This window comes from Lottia gigantea (assembly GCF_000327385.1).
Source record: "Lottia gigantea unplaced genomic scaffold LOTGIsca_8, whole genome shotgun sequence".
NCBI classification, from domain to species: domain Eukaryota; kingdom Metazoa; phylum Mollusca; class Gastropoda; family Lottiidae; genus Lottia; species Lottia gigantea.
Genome location: NW_008710662.1, coordinates 4,548,387 through 4,564,350, shown reverse-complemented (window position 1 = coordinate 4,564,350; position 15,964 = coordinate 4,548,387). Strand labels below are relative to the sequence as shown.

At 33.5% G+C, this 15,964-nt stretch overlaps 2 protein-coding genes across 2 annotated transcripts; both read right to left on the bottom strand.

Annotated features, from left to right (window-relative positions):
* Positions 1-2,038: 2,038 nt before the first annotated feature.
* LOTGIDRAFT_155589 (hypothetical protein) lies at positions 2,039-5,569 on the bottom strand (the record flags this gene model as incomplete). The annotated part of the gene is made up of 7 exons (XM_009067124.1): positions 2,039-2,244; positions 2,659-2,778; positions 3,045-3,230; positions 3,526-3,633; positions 4,240-4,378; positions 4,750-4,992; positions 5,429-5,569. The coding sequence occupies 7 exons, from the start codon at positions 5,567-5,569 to the stop codon at positions 2,039-2,041; spliced, it is 1,143 nt and encodes a 380-aa protein (XP_009065372.1).
* Positions 5,570-8,058: 2,489 nt separating this feature from the next.
* Positions 8,059-13,081, bottom strand: LOTGIDRAFT_229705 (hypothetical protein; the record flags this gene model as incomplete). Its single annotated transcript, XM_009067123.1, has 7 exons — positions 8,059-8,591; positions 9,049-9,168; positions 9,727-9,915; positions 11,610-11,717; positions 11,927-12,065; positions 12,440-12,667; positions 12,944-13,081. 7 exons carry the CDS (start codon positions 13,079-13,081, stop codon positions 8,383-8,385), a joined length of 1,131 nt encoding a protein of 376 aa, XP_009065371.1. The 3' UTR covers positions 8,059-8,382.
* Between the last annotated feature and the right edge of the window lie 2,883 nt (positions 13,082-15,964).

Below are 15,964 nucleotides of genomic sequence, written 5' to 3'. Positions count from 1 at the left end.
TCGTTACGGAGAACTCCTTGTCAAATATGACAAATCTGCTTCTTGCATTTTGGCAGATTTGTTTAGTCAGGCATGAACTGATCTCGTTGCACCTCATGATTTTGACCTTTATAGTAGTGGCGGGTGTCGCGTGCGAAACAAACCATGCTTACTCTTTTCGGATTTGTTGGGCTGCTGGCAAACGAACAATAGAGGGTCTAATTTCTCACTTAAAGCTATCATGCTGTGATTATGCTTATCATATTACAATGTACAATATTATTTGATGTCTTTGTATCCTTTTTCTCTAGGTATAACTTTACGTTCTCTTGGAGACCTTGCCAAGTAATAACCCTGTACAACTAGAAAGTCTTTCCAGAGAGGAGCTCATTGGTGTATATTTTACAAAGAACTTTTCCTATCAAGAAATTTCAACAACGCTTTTACTTCGGTATACAATTAAGCGTGAGACACCTGATGCGGATACTCAGAACTTTGGGTCTACGTAGAAAACATATTTGTGAAGCCAGTCCTTTAAAAGATGTTGTCCACGCCGTGAAGAAAGAATTGAATGGGAGTGGAAGTTCTCTCGGATACAAAGGTATCTGGAGAAAAATAACCTGAATCCACAGGTTAACTGTTAAGAGAGATACTATTCTTGACATTCTTCGCCTGTTGGATCCTTCAGGAAATGACAGGAGAAACGCTCATCGCTTAATTAGAAGAAAATACTCGTCACCTGGTCCTAACTTTATATCATGGCATATCGATGGGTATGATAAGTTAAAACCTTTCGGATTTGCTATGGAGCTATAGTTATAGTCGGAAAGTCCTCTGGCTTGAAGTTAGTTACACCAAAAACGACCCTGCAGTAGTATAGGGTCTTACTACCTAGCGTGTCAAAGAAATAGGTTACATTCCAAGGGTTGTTAGATGCGATCCAGGTACAGAAAACACCCTAATAAGGTGCATGCGACAATTTTTTAGGAGAAATTCTGACGATGAATTGTCTGGCATCAGATGTTTCCGCCAAGGTAAAAGTACAGCAAATCCACGAATTGAGGCCTGGTGGTCTATCTTAAGAAAACAAGGCACAGACTGGTGGATAGCCTTCTTCAAATACGTGTGAGATTCTGGAATCATGCATGAGGATCATTTCTTACACACAGCATGTCTACGGTTTTGCTTTAGGCATTTACTGCAAGCAAAAATACACATGCTTGCCACCCAGTGGAATTTACACGTAATAAATACTAAAAGGAATGCTGAAGGTGACAGTGGAAAACCTGATTTTATGTTCTACAACCCAGAAGTAAATGGTACCCATAACTATGGTGTACAAATTGACCTAGAAGACGTAATAGCCTGTCACAACCAATGTGCACAACATGATCGATTCGGATGCTCTTTGACTTTCTGGAACTGGTCAAATTATTACTTCCAAACATACATGTTTATAATAATGAATAATAACGTGAATAATAATAAAACACAAAATACAAACAAATGCTCACCGAACAGTAAATAAAAGTTCTTTTGCTGTAAATCTTTTTATGGGACTATAACATAAACATTTCTTTAACACCAGTCTGCCACTGGCTTGAGGCTGAGGTAGAGAGATATGTTACGGCAGTTGGTAGATGTTGATCCTTCATGTTTCTTTTGATGAAAGACAAGAGATCAATATCACCATCCAAACTTACATGAAAATTGATTGCCTTTAAAGTGCCGTTTTACTGTCAATTTTACCAGTGTTGTGATAATGAAGAGAATGTTCCCTTTATCTACGAAATAGTCATCAAAGGGCAATAACTCCCGAAGTGAAAAAAACTTGGAAGTCGGAAATCGTGAGTGAAAAAAAAACTTGAAAGTCGGAAGTTGGAAGTCCTGACCCGGTTTTCGTAGAAATGGCCTATATATTTCAAACATGAAAATGCAAATGAATATGTACATGTACATATATCATATTATATATTATTTACAAAGTAAACCGTTTCTTTGTAGAGGGTCAAATTTACTAAAAATGTCAGTTCAGATCAAATCATTTTCTCACAAAATATCACAGAGCACAACGTTTATGGATAATATTTGGTCCATGTTCCTCGTATTCTTGTTTAGTTATCCACATTTGACGAAATGTTGTCATTGAACCTAAAATTGATCCTCCTATCCAAACGTGGTATTGTCTTTCTGGGGATGCTATTACTTTGGTTCTTCTTTTCGGAATAAGTTCGTCTAACTCCTTCAGAAGCCTTTCATGGAAGCCTACAATAGAATATAGGTGACATAGTGGTTGATAATGTAACATTTCCAAACTGCATTCTGAGACAGCGTCCGAAACTATCCTTGGTAATTTAAATTGTGCTGCATATCCTTTATCATAAATGTTTACCATTTATTAGTGTCAGAACGGCTATATAGTGATGGTATTGATTGTATTGTATTATTTTGCAGAAGTGTAGAATCAGGTGTTGGATTTTACTTTGAAACGGGACACAGATAGCTGACTGCTGATAACTTTATTATTTAGTAAATTAAAATATAGTTAGACAGCTGTATTCCCTTATGGCACAGTTCGACTGCTTTCTGTCAAAAACCATCCAATTACGTTCCATAATATAGTACTATGTTAACTATTAGATAACGTTAAAAAAACTGTCTAAGAAGAAAAATACCTACCAGGTAACAAAGTTGTACCACCCGATAAAATAACATTACAAAAAAGATCAAGTCGAGCATCAATATCACTATCCATTAACGATTGGTATATCAAATCTACTAAACCCTTTTCTTGATGTCCTTAAATGTAAATGTATAAACACTGAATATTTTGTGGAATAAACAGTATCGTGTATCCCCAAAAACCTGTACTCGCCCAATCATCGTTTGTTGATGCATATTTGCAAACTTTCTTGCAACTGAATCTTTTTCGTTGAATCTGCGGTGGGTCATCCAAATATAGGTGGTTGACACTTGATTCTCATTTTGTTAGCTATAATCGATGTGAAGATTTGGTACACCAAAGGCATACGACACATGAAATCTGCCAAAGAAATTTAATTTACCAAACAAATGAGGTTGAAATAAAGTTTCAGGACAAGCTATTCTTTCATTATCCAGGGTAATTTTAGTCCCATCCGGTAATTCATAACTCTTCTCTTTACAGGCTGTCGGATCTAACATTTCCTGTTCATAATCTGATGCTACATAACAACATTGTTCTTTTATATCACGTACTATCTCTTGTTCACCTATAATTTCAATAAGAAGATACACTATTTATAGAAATATTCATTTCCGTATCCCCATAAACGTAATTATTTTGCAACATCGTCTAATAGTAATCTTAATTGTGTTTGATAGCACGCTTAAATTAGTCAAGAAATCATTATGTACATTATGATATGGCACTATTTTGTTTTCGAATCGTTTTTTATTGGTGAACATACCATTGATGACAGGCATTAATCCCCACCATACCTGAAGTACGAAAGCCTTAAAAATGTACCTGTCCTGTGAATTGAAATGGAAAAAATGAATATTTACGGTAGGTACAGAAACTATAACCCTTGTGGTTCAGTAATTCTTGTAGATAATTAGTTAAGTCACGACCAGCGAAATCTCGTCTTTTAACAGCGGGTAGTATAGCATGACCTAAAATTAGAGTATAGCATTATGATCGTAGTTGTCTGAAAGGACACATCTTATGTATCTTAAATATGGTGGGGTCCTTAAGGAGCTATTGAGCTCAACAATAGAGTTTGCAAATATGGCTTGATTCATTTGGATTTCAACAAATTATTATAATCAACCAAAATCAATTGTTACTGCATGGCACAAATCTTGTAGAACCTTATTCTTAAATTTATTTTACCAGAAGTAAGCATAAGTATTAACAGACATTGCAGTATGTACACACAGGACATCATTTTCAAATACACTTTGTGACTGAATCTTTAACTAAAAGACATAAAGTTGGGTTTCCTTATTTTTTAGTGTCAAATTGAGCAAACTATTTGATTAATTGGTGTTTCTTATGAATTATCACGTATTCCTTATCATATCATTATGTTCTTATTGCATATACTTAAGAGTTTTAACAAATCATGGATGTCCATGCATGTTGAGTCTGGATAATCTAAAAAAGACTTGGAACACCTCTACTTTCTATTTATATAAGTATTAGCATTTTCATTTTCATAAATGCAAATAAGGGAACCCATCTTTAATTGCAATATGCAATTTTTGTAATGTAATTACCTTCATATATAGGCAGTATATGCGTTATACCCCCACCGACTTCTACCATGATGCTTGAAACTCTACCGCAACTGTATTGAGTTAATATTGATTGTAGTATCATATAATAAGCTGGTACTTCATATTTCTCAAACATATTCTATAATAATATAACATTAAACACAAAAGTTGTCTTGTAACTCAAACATTATCTATAATATCACATGAAGCTTAAACATTATCTATAATATAACATACAACTCAAACATTATCTATATTATAACATAAAACTCAAACATTATCTATAATATAACATACAACTGAAACATTATCTATGATATAACATAAAACTCACACAATATGTATAATACGACATAAAAGTTAAACATTATCTATGATATAACATGAACAAAAAATATTTTCTATATCGAAAAGAAAAGATTAATCATCTCCATAGCAAAAATATAAGGTGCTTCCGCATGTGATTCTATTCTATGACTTTTTTAGATACGTATATTTGAGACATCTTACCTGCGTCATAATTTCTCTGTTAGATTTGGGATTTAATGGAGGTTCGGTCACTAATATTGAATAGTCTGAAGGTGAAACTCTCAATTCTTTATTAAAAATATAATTTAGAAGAATTTCCATATCATCCCAGTTAGTTACAATACCATGTTCTATTGGATGAGTTATAGATAATGCTGCCTTTGTTTCTTGAACATCATACCCAACGTATGCTTCCTGTTTACCTGCAGACGCCTCATTCCCAGCCTGGAATGTCATTTCAAGCTTCATATAAAGAGCTTACAAAATCATATATATCTTCAAATGAATAAAAACCCTGTAGTTATAAAATGAGTACAACTATATTGAATCCATGAGCTGACCTATACTGACTCCATGAGCGGAACTATATTGAATCTACTATGGGCAGAACTATATTGAATCTATTAGCAGAACTATATTGAATCCATTGCAGGGCATTATTGAATCAAGGAGCAGAACTATACTGAATCCAATAACAGAATTATACTCAATTGATGAGCTACTAAATCCATGGGCAGAACTATACTGATCCTATGAGCGAGACTACATTGAATCCATGGGTGAATTATACTGAATCTATAAGCAGAACTATATTGAATCAATGAGTAGAATTTGATTATTGAATCAATGGGAAAAGATTGAAAATAAATTCTTTTCTTACAATTCTGTTTCTACCCACTACAGAAGAAAATACAGACTGGGGACCATCATCTCCAGCAAAGCCAGCTTTACACTTCGAAGATCCTAGATCTAAGACCAATGTTGATAATTCGTCTTCTCCAGTATACGATGGATCCCACATACTCTTTTCCCTTTCCAAACCAACACTGAGTTCACACCATTTTCAAAGCATATTGATAATTTTTCACTGAAATCGAATGATAGTGTGTGATTTTTTAAATAACAACATTACCATTTATGCTTGTGTATATCATATTTGGTGGAAATGGTCGCCCATATACTCTTCTTGGCCTATTAAAGTTATCCCGATAACAACACAGTATACTATATGAAAAAACAACTGATGTAGGCTTGTGATATAGGCCATTTGAACGCCTGAGTGATTTCTTAAAACAATGCTTACCTTGCACTTTAATGATAGAAAATGAAATATCCATCAAAACAGAGAGTAAAATCCTTGATAGTATACATTACATGTCAAGTAATATATAGGTCAAAGAATATGGGAAACCGAGTAAGCTAAAATAGACATTGTTGGCGATATCATCATACATTAAAATATCGGCAAAAAACAGTCATCCGATATTTTTATTTCAAATTTTGACCTCCAATATTAAAGTGATACTACGTCTTAGAATGAACATAAAACTGAAAAATTTTAAACTTGGCAAATAAGAGCACATATTCATCAGTAGATATACCTGGTGTCATAAATAACATCACAGGATCCTTATATAATCCGATAAATCCAAAAAACTTAGAAAGTATCCATAAATATGCTATTAACTATTGAAAAACGCTTAATTTCAAGATTAAGCGTTTTTCAATAATTACTTAGTTTTATGAATTTTCCAATTTTCCAGATTTTACAGGGATTCTGTTATAACTTTATGACACCAGGTAAGCTAACTGATATATACTCATATTGATTTCGAGAACTTAAATTAAACACGAACATTACTTGAACCAGTTTTAGTGAGGAAAAAAAAGTTGCAAGTTCTTTCAGTTTGTTCAGCGATCCCACCTAGATTATAGATCAGCGACCACATCTAGTTTGTACATCAGCGATCACTTCTATATCATATTCAGCGATCACACCTAGATTATGCATCAGCAATCACATCTAGTGTATACAGCAGCAATCATATCTTGACTATACATCAGCGATCATATCATACATCAGCGATCAAATCTAGATTATATATTGTGATCATACCCAGAGGCGGATTAACCTATAGGCAAACTAGGCCAATTATTGTCCTACTAAGAGCGTGATCTGTAAGAATGGACTAAATTGTTTGAGCCTAATGGTGATGAATGTCGATTGATGCTGAAGAGCTGATTGATTTGTTCCTGAAAAAAAAGATCGCAATCTTCCCGCCATAAAATTGTAATCACACCTTGCCCCCTCCCTAAAATGAGAAATTAGGCCCTCTACCGGTCATTTGCCTACGGCCAAACAGGTCCAACAGCACAACAGCAATCACATCTGATGTCACATCAGCAATCACATCTAGATGATATATCAGCGATCACATCTAAATAATACATCAGCGATAAAGTCTTAATTATACATCAGCAATAACATCAAGTTTATACATCAGCGATCACATTTAGATTTTTATCAGCGATCATAAATAAATTATACATCAGAGATCACATGAAGATGATTTATCAGCGATCACATCTAGATTATACATCAACGATTACATCTAAATTATACATCAGCCGTCACATCTAGATGCTATATCACATCTTATATATATACTATATATTATAAAAAAGAGATCACATCTAGATTGTGTATCAGCGCGTACATCTAGACTAGGACAACAGTGGTCACATCTAGATATACACCAGCGATCACATCTAGATATACATTAGCGATCACATCTAGATTATACATCAGCGATCACGTGTATATTATACATCAGAGATCGTATGAAGATTATACATCAGCGATAACATCTAAATTAAAGATCTAGATCTTGATTATATATCAGCATATACATCAACGATATCATCTTAATTATAGGTCAACGATCATTATCTATAGTTTAAACATCAAGGGTCACATCTAGATCATATACCAGCGATCACATCTAGATTATATATCAGCGATCACATATTGATAATACAACAGGTAGTCACATGTAAATTATACATCAACGACCACATCTCGATTATACATCTGCGATCACATTGAGATTATTCATCAGCGATCACATCTAAATTATGTACCGGCGATCACATTGAGACTATACATCAACGATCACATCTAGATTACGTCTAGATCGTGCATCAACGATCACAAATTGGAAATACATAAACGATCATATGTAGATCATAAATCCGCGATCATATCATTGATTATATATCAGCTATCACATCTAGATTATACATCAGCGATCACATCTACCTAGATTATATCAGCGATATCACATGTCTATAATAAAAAGGTCAGGAAACTTCCCGCAAGCGAAACGCTTAAATACTTTTTTCAATAATTACTTAATATGTATATATATCGTTTTATATAGAGATTCTATTCTTAAGTAATGTCCATTTTAAAAGGTAGTATACCTTTAAACAAAATTATAACAAAATATAGAAAATACTAGATAAGAATTTTAATAAATATATCCAAATATAACAAACGTAGAAAAATAAATATTATTCAATCGGTCATGCACAATAGCCATAACGAAATATTTGTAGCCTATCTACAGTTTAGTGTGTCTGTTTAATTATTATGCAGGATTTTCATTTTTATCAGAGTATATGTTAACAGAACGTAACGGACTTGCACATTATTAAGGCTTATTTATGTTTCCAAAAAAATATCATTTGGTCAACAGCTGATGGACAAATAGCAGTGGTGGGCTAAAAATATGCCTAGTTGGGACATTTTATTCCATTCTGATAAAATACATATCATAAGAATGTTCTCCTGTGAATTATATCTGGTCCGCATTCCCAATATTCTTCTTTGGTTATCCACTTCTCACTAAATGTACTTAATGACGCTAATAGAGACCCTCCAATCCAAACTGAGTGTTTTCTTTCAGGATTGCTTACTACTTTACAAATCATACGACTTGGTATTAATTTTTGTAATTCCTTTTGTAGTCTTTCGGTAAAACCTGAAACATTCAAGTCAATATAATAATGGAAGTTGATTTCCCATCAGAAAAAGATCAAAAGTTCATTTAAAAGAAGCTTGAAATTACGTTACCTTATATAAAAAGATCTTATAACCATTAAAATCTTTAATTCTGTAAGCATGTAAACGATTTTGAACGATTTCTGCGGAACATTGAGTTATTTAAAATCAGAATGCCACAATTTTTTTGACCTTGAGATTCATGTAGTTAGATGGTTTTAAACACATTTGTTCTTATTCTTCGTGTTTCAGTCCATAGATTTAGCACAGTCTTATTCCTTAAAAAAAATCCAGAAACACGTTCGGTTATATATAGCAAAAAGATATGGAAGTTGGCTTCTCTTCAATCTGAAAGTGAAATGTTGGTAAATTCTGGTCAATTCAACGAGAAAATTAATTCGGATAGTATTTTAGTATTATATTACTAAGAACTGTACCTGGTAACATTGTGGTTCCACCAGATATAATAATATTACAATAAAAATCTCTCCTCATATCAATATCACAGTCCATCAATGTTTCATATACAAGTTTATGTAGACCTTTCTCCTCTCGACCTGAATATATATCAGTTATAATTTTATAATAAATTATATTTAAGAACATGCATTATGAAGTTTCATTACTTAGGAAATTGAGTTTTTAGAATGTTAACAAGCGAAACTGGAGTGTGCTTAGAGGGAAAAGAGCAAATCGATTTGTATCTAAAATTCAAATGCATTCATTCTTTTTGGATAATAAGCAATTCCACACAGTAAAACCAGTTAAAATTATACTGAAAAGCATGTATACTGTGAATGTTTGATGGTTGCACATAAAAAATATATTGTTAATTTTATAAACTTATATCAGGTTCTTAAAGAGATAGTAAAGAGGACACTGATAGCATCTTTCAATCCGACACCTGTGGTCCGTGCTTTCCACCAAAACTATATGCGTTTTATGACATTACTATCGCTAAGGTCCTTATATATCAAAAACAGCTTTAGATGCCATCAATGTCCCATCGTGTCCAAACAACAACAATGTAAAACACGTGGGATACGATGTCAGTGTCCCCGGTGCACATACAAATTTTAGAAAACCTCTTTACATTCTCTTTAATGGTATCATACCGTATAATTCTGGTTGGAATAAAATCTCAGGACCCGCAATATTCTCGCTGTCAAGGGTTAGTTTGGTTCCATCAGGTAGTTCATAATTTTTATTATTTATAGGTAAGTATGGATCATTTATCTCCTGTTCATAATCTAATGCCACATGGCAACATTGTTCTTTTATATCTCGAACTATCTCAAATTCACCTAAAACATTAAATTTATATTAATTATTCTATTGATAAAAACTTGTTTAATGGTGTCGGCATATGAGTTGATGACGTAAAATCTATTCAAAAGCTCATCAGTGGCAGGGTGGGAGTAAAGGAATATGGATATTTGTCAAAGAAAATATATAAGATAGCTTGCCAGGCAAGGTAACATACGCCCACTGGCAGCTTTGATCATGAATAAAAATATTTAGCAGTACAGTAACAATCACCAGTATGAAATTTTCAACCTTCAGTCATACACGTCTTTTGAATTCTTTAGGGCGAGACTGAATAATATATTGAGTATGAGTTATTGCCCTTGTTCTTGAAAATATGTTCAATTTTTAACTTGTGAAAACCCTAGAAGGCAAATATTCAATCTTCAGCACGGTACTGAATAATAAAACCAAGTTTTGTCAGCAAGAATCATGTCTTTTAGTGTTTAAGAGCTAAAATTTGAAAGCGTTTTCAAGAACAAGGTCAATAACCATATTTATATTTTTTTTATTTTCGATAGGGTTCATCCATGGGTGATAATAAACAATTTCACCAAGTTTCGTCAAAATATGTCAAGAATTGAACCTTCTAGAATGTTTACAAGCTAAAAATTGAACGCGTTTTCAAGAACAAGGGCAATAACTCATACTAAACATTTTTCGATTTTTCTGATTTTCAATAGGCTTTATTCTTGGGTGATAATAAATGCTCAAGCCAAGTTTCGTCAAAATCCGTCAAGAATTGTGCCTTCTAGAGTGTTTACGAGCTAAAAATTGAACTCGTTTTCAAGAACAAGGGCAATAACTTATACTAAATATTTTTCGATTCTTCTGATTTTCAACAGGGTTCATCCTTGGGTAATGCAACCATTTGATTGGATTATAGGCTAGTGAATATGAGAGTCTGTAGAAAATCAGCCATTATGTTCACAGTCTTTCTGTCGAGGGCTCTGATTGGCTGTCATTCCATGAAACAAGAAAAGTTGCTATAGTCAAGGTATAAAAGCTTATCATAACTTGATATTGTGAAGATGTTGGAAAGCATAGGCGATCAAAGGATTCAACAGAGCTTTTCCACAAGGAAATATCATATCAAAAAATTATTTTTTAAAATTCAAAATTTCAAATAATAATATTAAAGGGACAGGTGTACCATTTTGGGGGGGTTGATTTGGGTCTTGAATATATGTAAATACTGTTCAGAAGTACTGGAAATGTACGAAAATTTTCTTGCAAAAATACCTCAAACTAGGAATTTCACTTTCTATTTCATGTATGTTTTTCTAAATATGGCAGAGCTCGAGAAATGATGAGTCGTCATTTTAACATTCAAACGCGGATAATTCATGTGTGTCACATGTATTTGAAATTTCGACGGTGAGATGTGGACACTATTACTGATTAGATTAGCTAAATAAAATTCCTGTTTCTGAGACTGAAATACAATTTGGTCAAACGGGTGGCGAGCCTTAATGGGTCACCTTCTGAAACGTTAACCAGAATTAGATGATTACATTCTACATAGAGTGCACATTCAGAATCACGAGAAGCAGCAATGTTGTATTAGAAGACTATAGGCCTATAATTAGCCAAACTGTAGCGCTGACTTCAATAAAATAGATATACAGGGTATGCTGGTATAGTTTCTATCAGTTATTAATATTTTAATAACACTATATGTTTATATACATACTATCCGTGGTAAGAGTATGCCCTCTTTTTAGAATGAGCTTTTGAAGATTGTGTGTTACATCTCTTCCAGCCAAATTCTGTCGTCGTATTGAATGAGGAATAGTGAATCCTAAAATAAACAAAAAGGGAAAACATCACCTCAATTCCATCTCATATCAACCATAAAATTTCCGATGACCACCGTGTTCATATAGTCAACACCATCTCCCTCCTCTCTTGAAATACTTCAGCACAGATCTTGGGCTGGTTAGCTTCATGGCATCATGATGGGGATTGAAGCTTTATTTATAATGATTGTAAGGTTAGACTGCCAAATACCTTGATATATTGGTATAACATGGGCAAGGCCTTCTCCACAGTCTACCATCAATCCGGTTCCTCGACCAGACGCTAAGGAAGATAATATCCCTGGGTTGGAAATATAAAATTTGGGTACGTCATACTTCTCGAACATAACCTGGAACAGATTAAGCGTATACACTGGTGTTGAACCATTGATTGTCGAGTTCAAAGATGGTTACATCCCTGTCGTCTAAATCAGTCAAGCTCAGAGTGGAAGAGGAATATGGAATTATTCACACAGACTGATTAGTGATCGAAATAGGACTGAAATGGATAACATAACATGATCTAAAAATATCTTCTACTCCACTATCATTTATGACCATTATTACTGTTACATTAAATTCATAATTGACAGCTGGAATATGGACTGAACATATTTCACTAATATCAGTTCTTATGGAAATTCTTTACTTGTAGCACACTCTACAATGTTTGTCATTGGACAGATAGGCCTATACTATAAAAGAATAAGATAAAGTCTAGTACCTGTGTCATGGTTGTCGCGTTAGATTTGGGATTTAGAGGAGGTTCTGTCATTAATACTGCTTGATCCGAAGGTGAAACTCTCAATTCTTTATTAAAAATATAATTTAGAAGAATTTCCATATCATCCCAGTTAGTTACAATACCATGTTCTGTTGGATGAGTTATAGATAATGATGCCTTTGCTGCCAAAACTTCATCTCCTATGTACAAGTCGCAATGTGTCGGCATCTACAATGAAAACCAATGATCAAGTTTAACAAATTATATATAGGAGCTTAAAATCCAGATATTGAAATATTTCGGATTATGAGGTGATTAAATAATTAGGCCTATATGGTACATGCTTAAGAATCATAAATCATAATTTTGTTTGCTATATCTAAGGAGCTGCAAAATAATGATAGTGACAAAATTAAAAACTTTAAATTTGTCTAAATTGAAAAACTGATAATTTTCTTTATTGATTTCATTCGTTTCAAACATGAAAAATACTATGATTATTACCACCGCTGGGGTAAATGACGGTCTCCCTATGAGACTAGGAAATATAGATCTTGGGGCAACATCCCCTGCAAAACCAGCCCTGACCATTGCAGAACCAATATCTAAAACTGCAGCAGGATTTTCTTCATCGTCACTCATACTGGATCATTAATCTTCTATAGCCTGTGCACTGAAATATCATAAACAAAACATAGAGTAAGCTAAGCATAGAATGCTATGCCACATGTACTGAAAACTAATTTTCCTTTGAATTCTAATACAGATGAAGATTGCACCACTCTTACAGTATCACTTCCTTGGCAAATTTATGGATTAAGACACGCAAGGTATAATATTAATATAAGGGGTAGGGATCGATACGTCGTCAGTTTATTGCCTCAATCCTAAAGCTCTAGCTTGCCTAATACTTTACAGAAAGATATATAATTATATACTAGGCTCTGATTCATCTTTAAGTAAATACTATCCTTGACTTTATTAAAGTAAACAGAACTGGAAGTCCCCTATAGTTATTTCATTTTTCATTTAAGTAACTATACTGACGAACTCGGCGACAAATTTTGATTTTAAATCTCTATACTATGTGGCTAAACTACAGTCTTACCTGCCCTTATTAGTGAATGATAAGAGAATGATATCCTTCTATGACTGACTTGAGATGAAAGATCGACAGCATCCAGAGAGGAGAAGAGCTAATAAAATTTGGTCGAGAGACTCGTCAACATAATAATTAATGACAACTTGAACACTTAACAGGCTACTATTACTGTAAGATGTTGGACGAAAACTATGTATAGTATACGTCTATATATAGGAAAGAATATACCTATCCTATAAAATACCGCTAGTGGATTTGTAGACCTATATGTCATTGCAATCACTATATATATTAGACTACCTCTTTATACTTACTTTACAGATATGAAATTAACAGTTCACAATTTCTATCAAACTGACAGTGACAGTCGGATCAGATGAGCACATAAACTCAATATTTACTAAATTGATCGTAACTCCATATAAGGAAATAATGTTGTGACTAAATAAAATACGTACAATGGTGTAACCTATTTTCGTGGATATAAGGATTCAACACCGTATTTCGTCAAAGTTAAAAAAACGAAAAAAAAAATTTATGTCTTAGATGTTTCCTCAGATATTCTACAAAATAATCAAAATTGGTTTATTTCGATTTTCTTTATGAATCCTTCACTTTCACCCATATTTCATTTCATTTCAATTTTATAAGGTAGCATCGACGTGTGACGTGTTTGACGTGTTGACTGACGTACTGACGTGTGACGGAGAAATAATTGGAAAAACACGTTGTATGGATACCGGGTGGTATAATTAACTTCTCTAAGTATTTATCTTTAATATCAATTCATTATAACTAGTGACAATTCCTTCAAAGAACCACGATTTTAAAAAAAAAAATAGTGACTGACAAAATATGATACGTAGCGTGATTTATTGCTAAAAGTCACTGAAACAACATAAGAATATGGTCCACTTTGTGTTCCATAGAAATTTTTCTGCTGACACAGAATCCGCTAGTTGATCACTTGACTTCATTCGTTGGAATATATTCTAGCAGACGACACTTGGAATTCCGATTACCGCTCGGGATTATAATGAAATTCGGCCGATAAAAAATGGTGACGTTTGGTAATAAGTGAAATCCGCAATTTTGTATTTGTCAAAGTATACATTAATACATTTTACCTTGCTTGAAATTATTGGATTCATTCTACTTGCTGACATTGTACAGAAAACCCATTTTTATTAAAATAAACTAATGCAGAGGTCGAGCAAGGTCGCTCATGTAAATTATTAATCATTTCCGAAAATCCACGAATAATAGGTTTCCACGAAATTAGGTTACTTGACTGTATTTGTCAAAGTATACATTAATACATTTTACCTTGCTTGAAACTACTGGATTCATTCTACTAGCTGATATTGTAGAGAAAACCCATGTTTATCAAATCAAACTAATGCGGAGGTCGCGCAAGGTTGCTCATGTAAATTATTAATCCTTTCCGGAAATCCACGAATAATAGGTTTTCACGAAATTAGGTTACTCGACTGTACCATGAATGGGATAAATAGGGCTCCAGAGTTAAGACTTTCCCACGCAGTAATTATCCCCGATAACTACGTCATTTTAGTTGGGTAAGGGGCCGAGCTTGGCAGGGGAGGGATGCACAGATGATTCTTTCACTATTAAAAATGAATAAAAAAAATAAAAGTGGGGGAGGGGGTCCAGCTTCTTTTCTGCCCAATCCAATCATTCTACATTTGGTCGATCCAGCTAGCTCTAGGTCTATTCGACCTAAGTTAGGTCGATTCAACCTACCGGAAGTTATTTTACAAGTTCAAATTAATGGGAATTTCCTAGAAAGAAGCGGGTGGACCTAATGATATGGATTTAAATCGGTTTAATTTGAACATATAACAACTAAGACTTAGCAAATTTACCATTCTTAAATTATAGGTAGGACCTGAGTTTAATATCATGATTATTGCAATCTTTTTCAAAGTCTCAAAGAATCAGCTAGCCTTTGTTTGAAATTCCAACAGTTAGAATACATAGGTTATTACTAGTTTCACGAGCCGTGTAACAAAATGAAATTTGACTTTTAATTATTTTAGTGCTTATCTCTCAAGACCAGACAAACAATTCCATAATAAATGTAGCCTAGTGAGTGTAGTATTAATGTGCAGTGCCAGTGGTGTAGCATCTAACAGTTCTATGGTGCATAATATACATGTAGGCTATAAGGATTCAGCACTGAATTTGGTCAAAATTAAAAAAACGAAAATTCTTCTTGATGTCTCTGCTTAGATGTTTTGTCAGATATTCTATGAAATAATTAAAATTGGTTTTCCAATTTTCTTTATGAATTCGCACCCACAGGAATGGGAAGTTCTATCGAGAGATAGGGTAATCTAAAAATAGCCGGCAATGTATAAAATAAAATAAGTTAATGTGTAATAATAATAATAATAATAAAATTT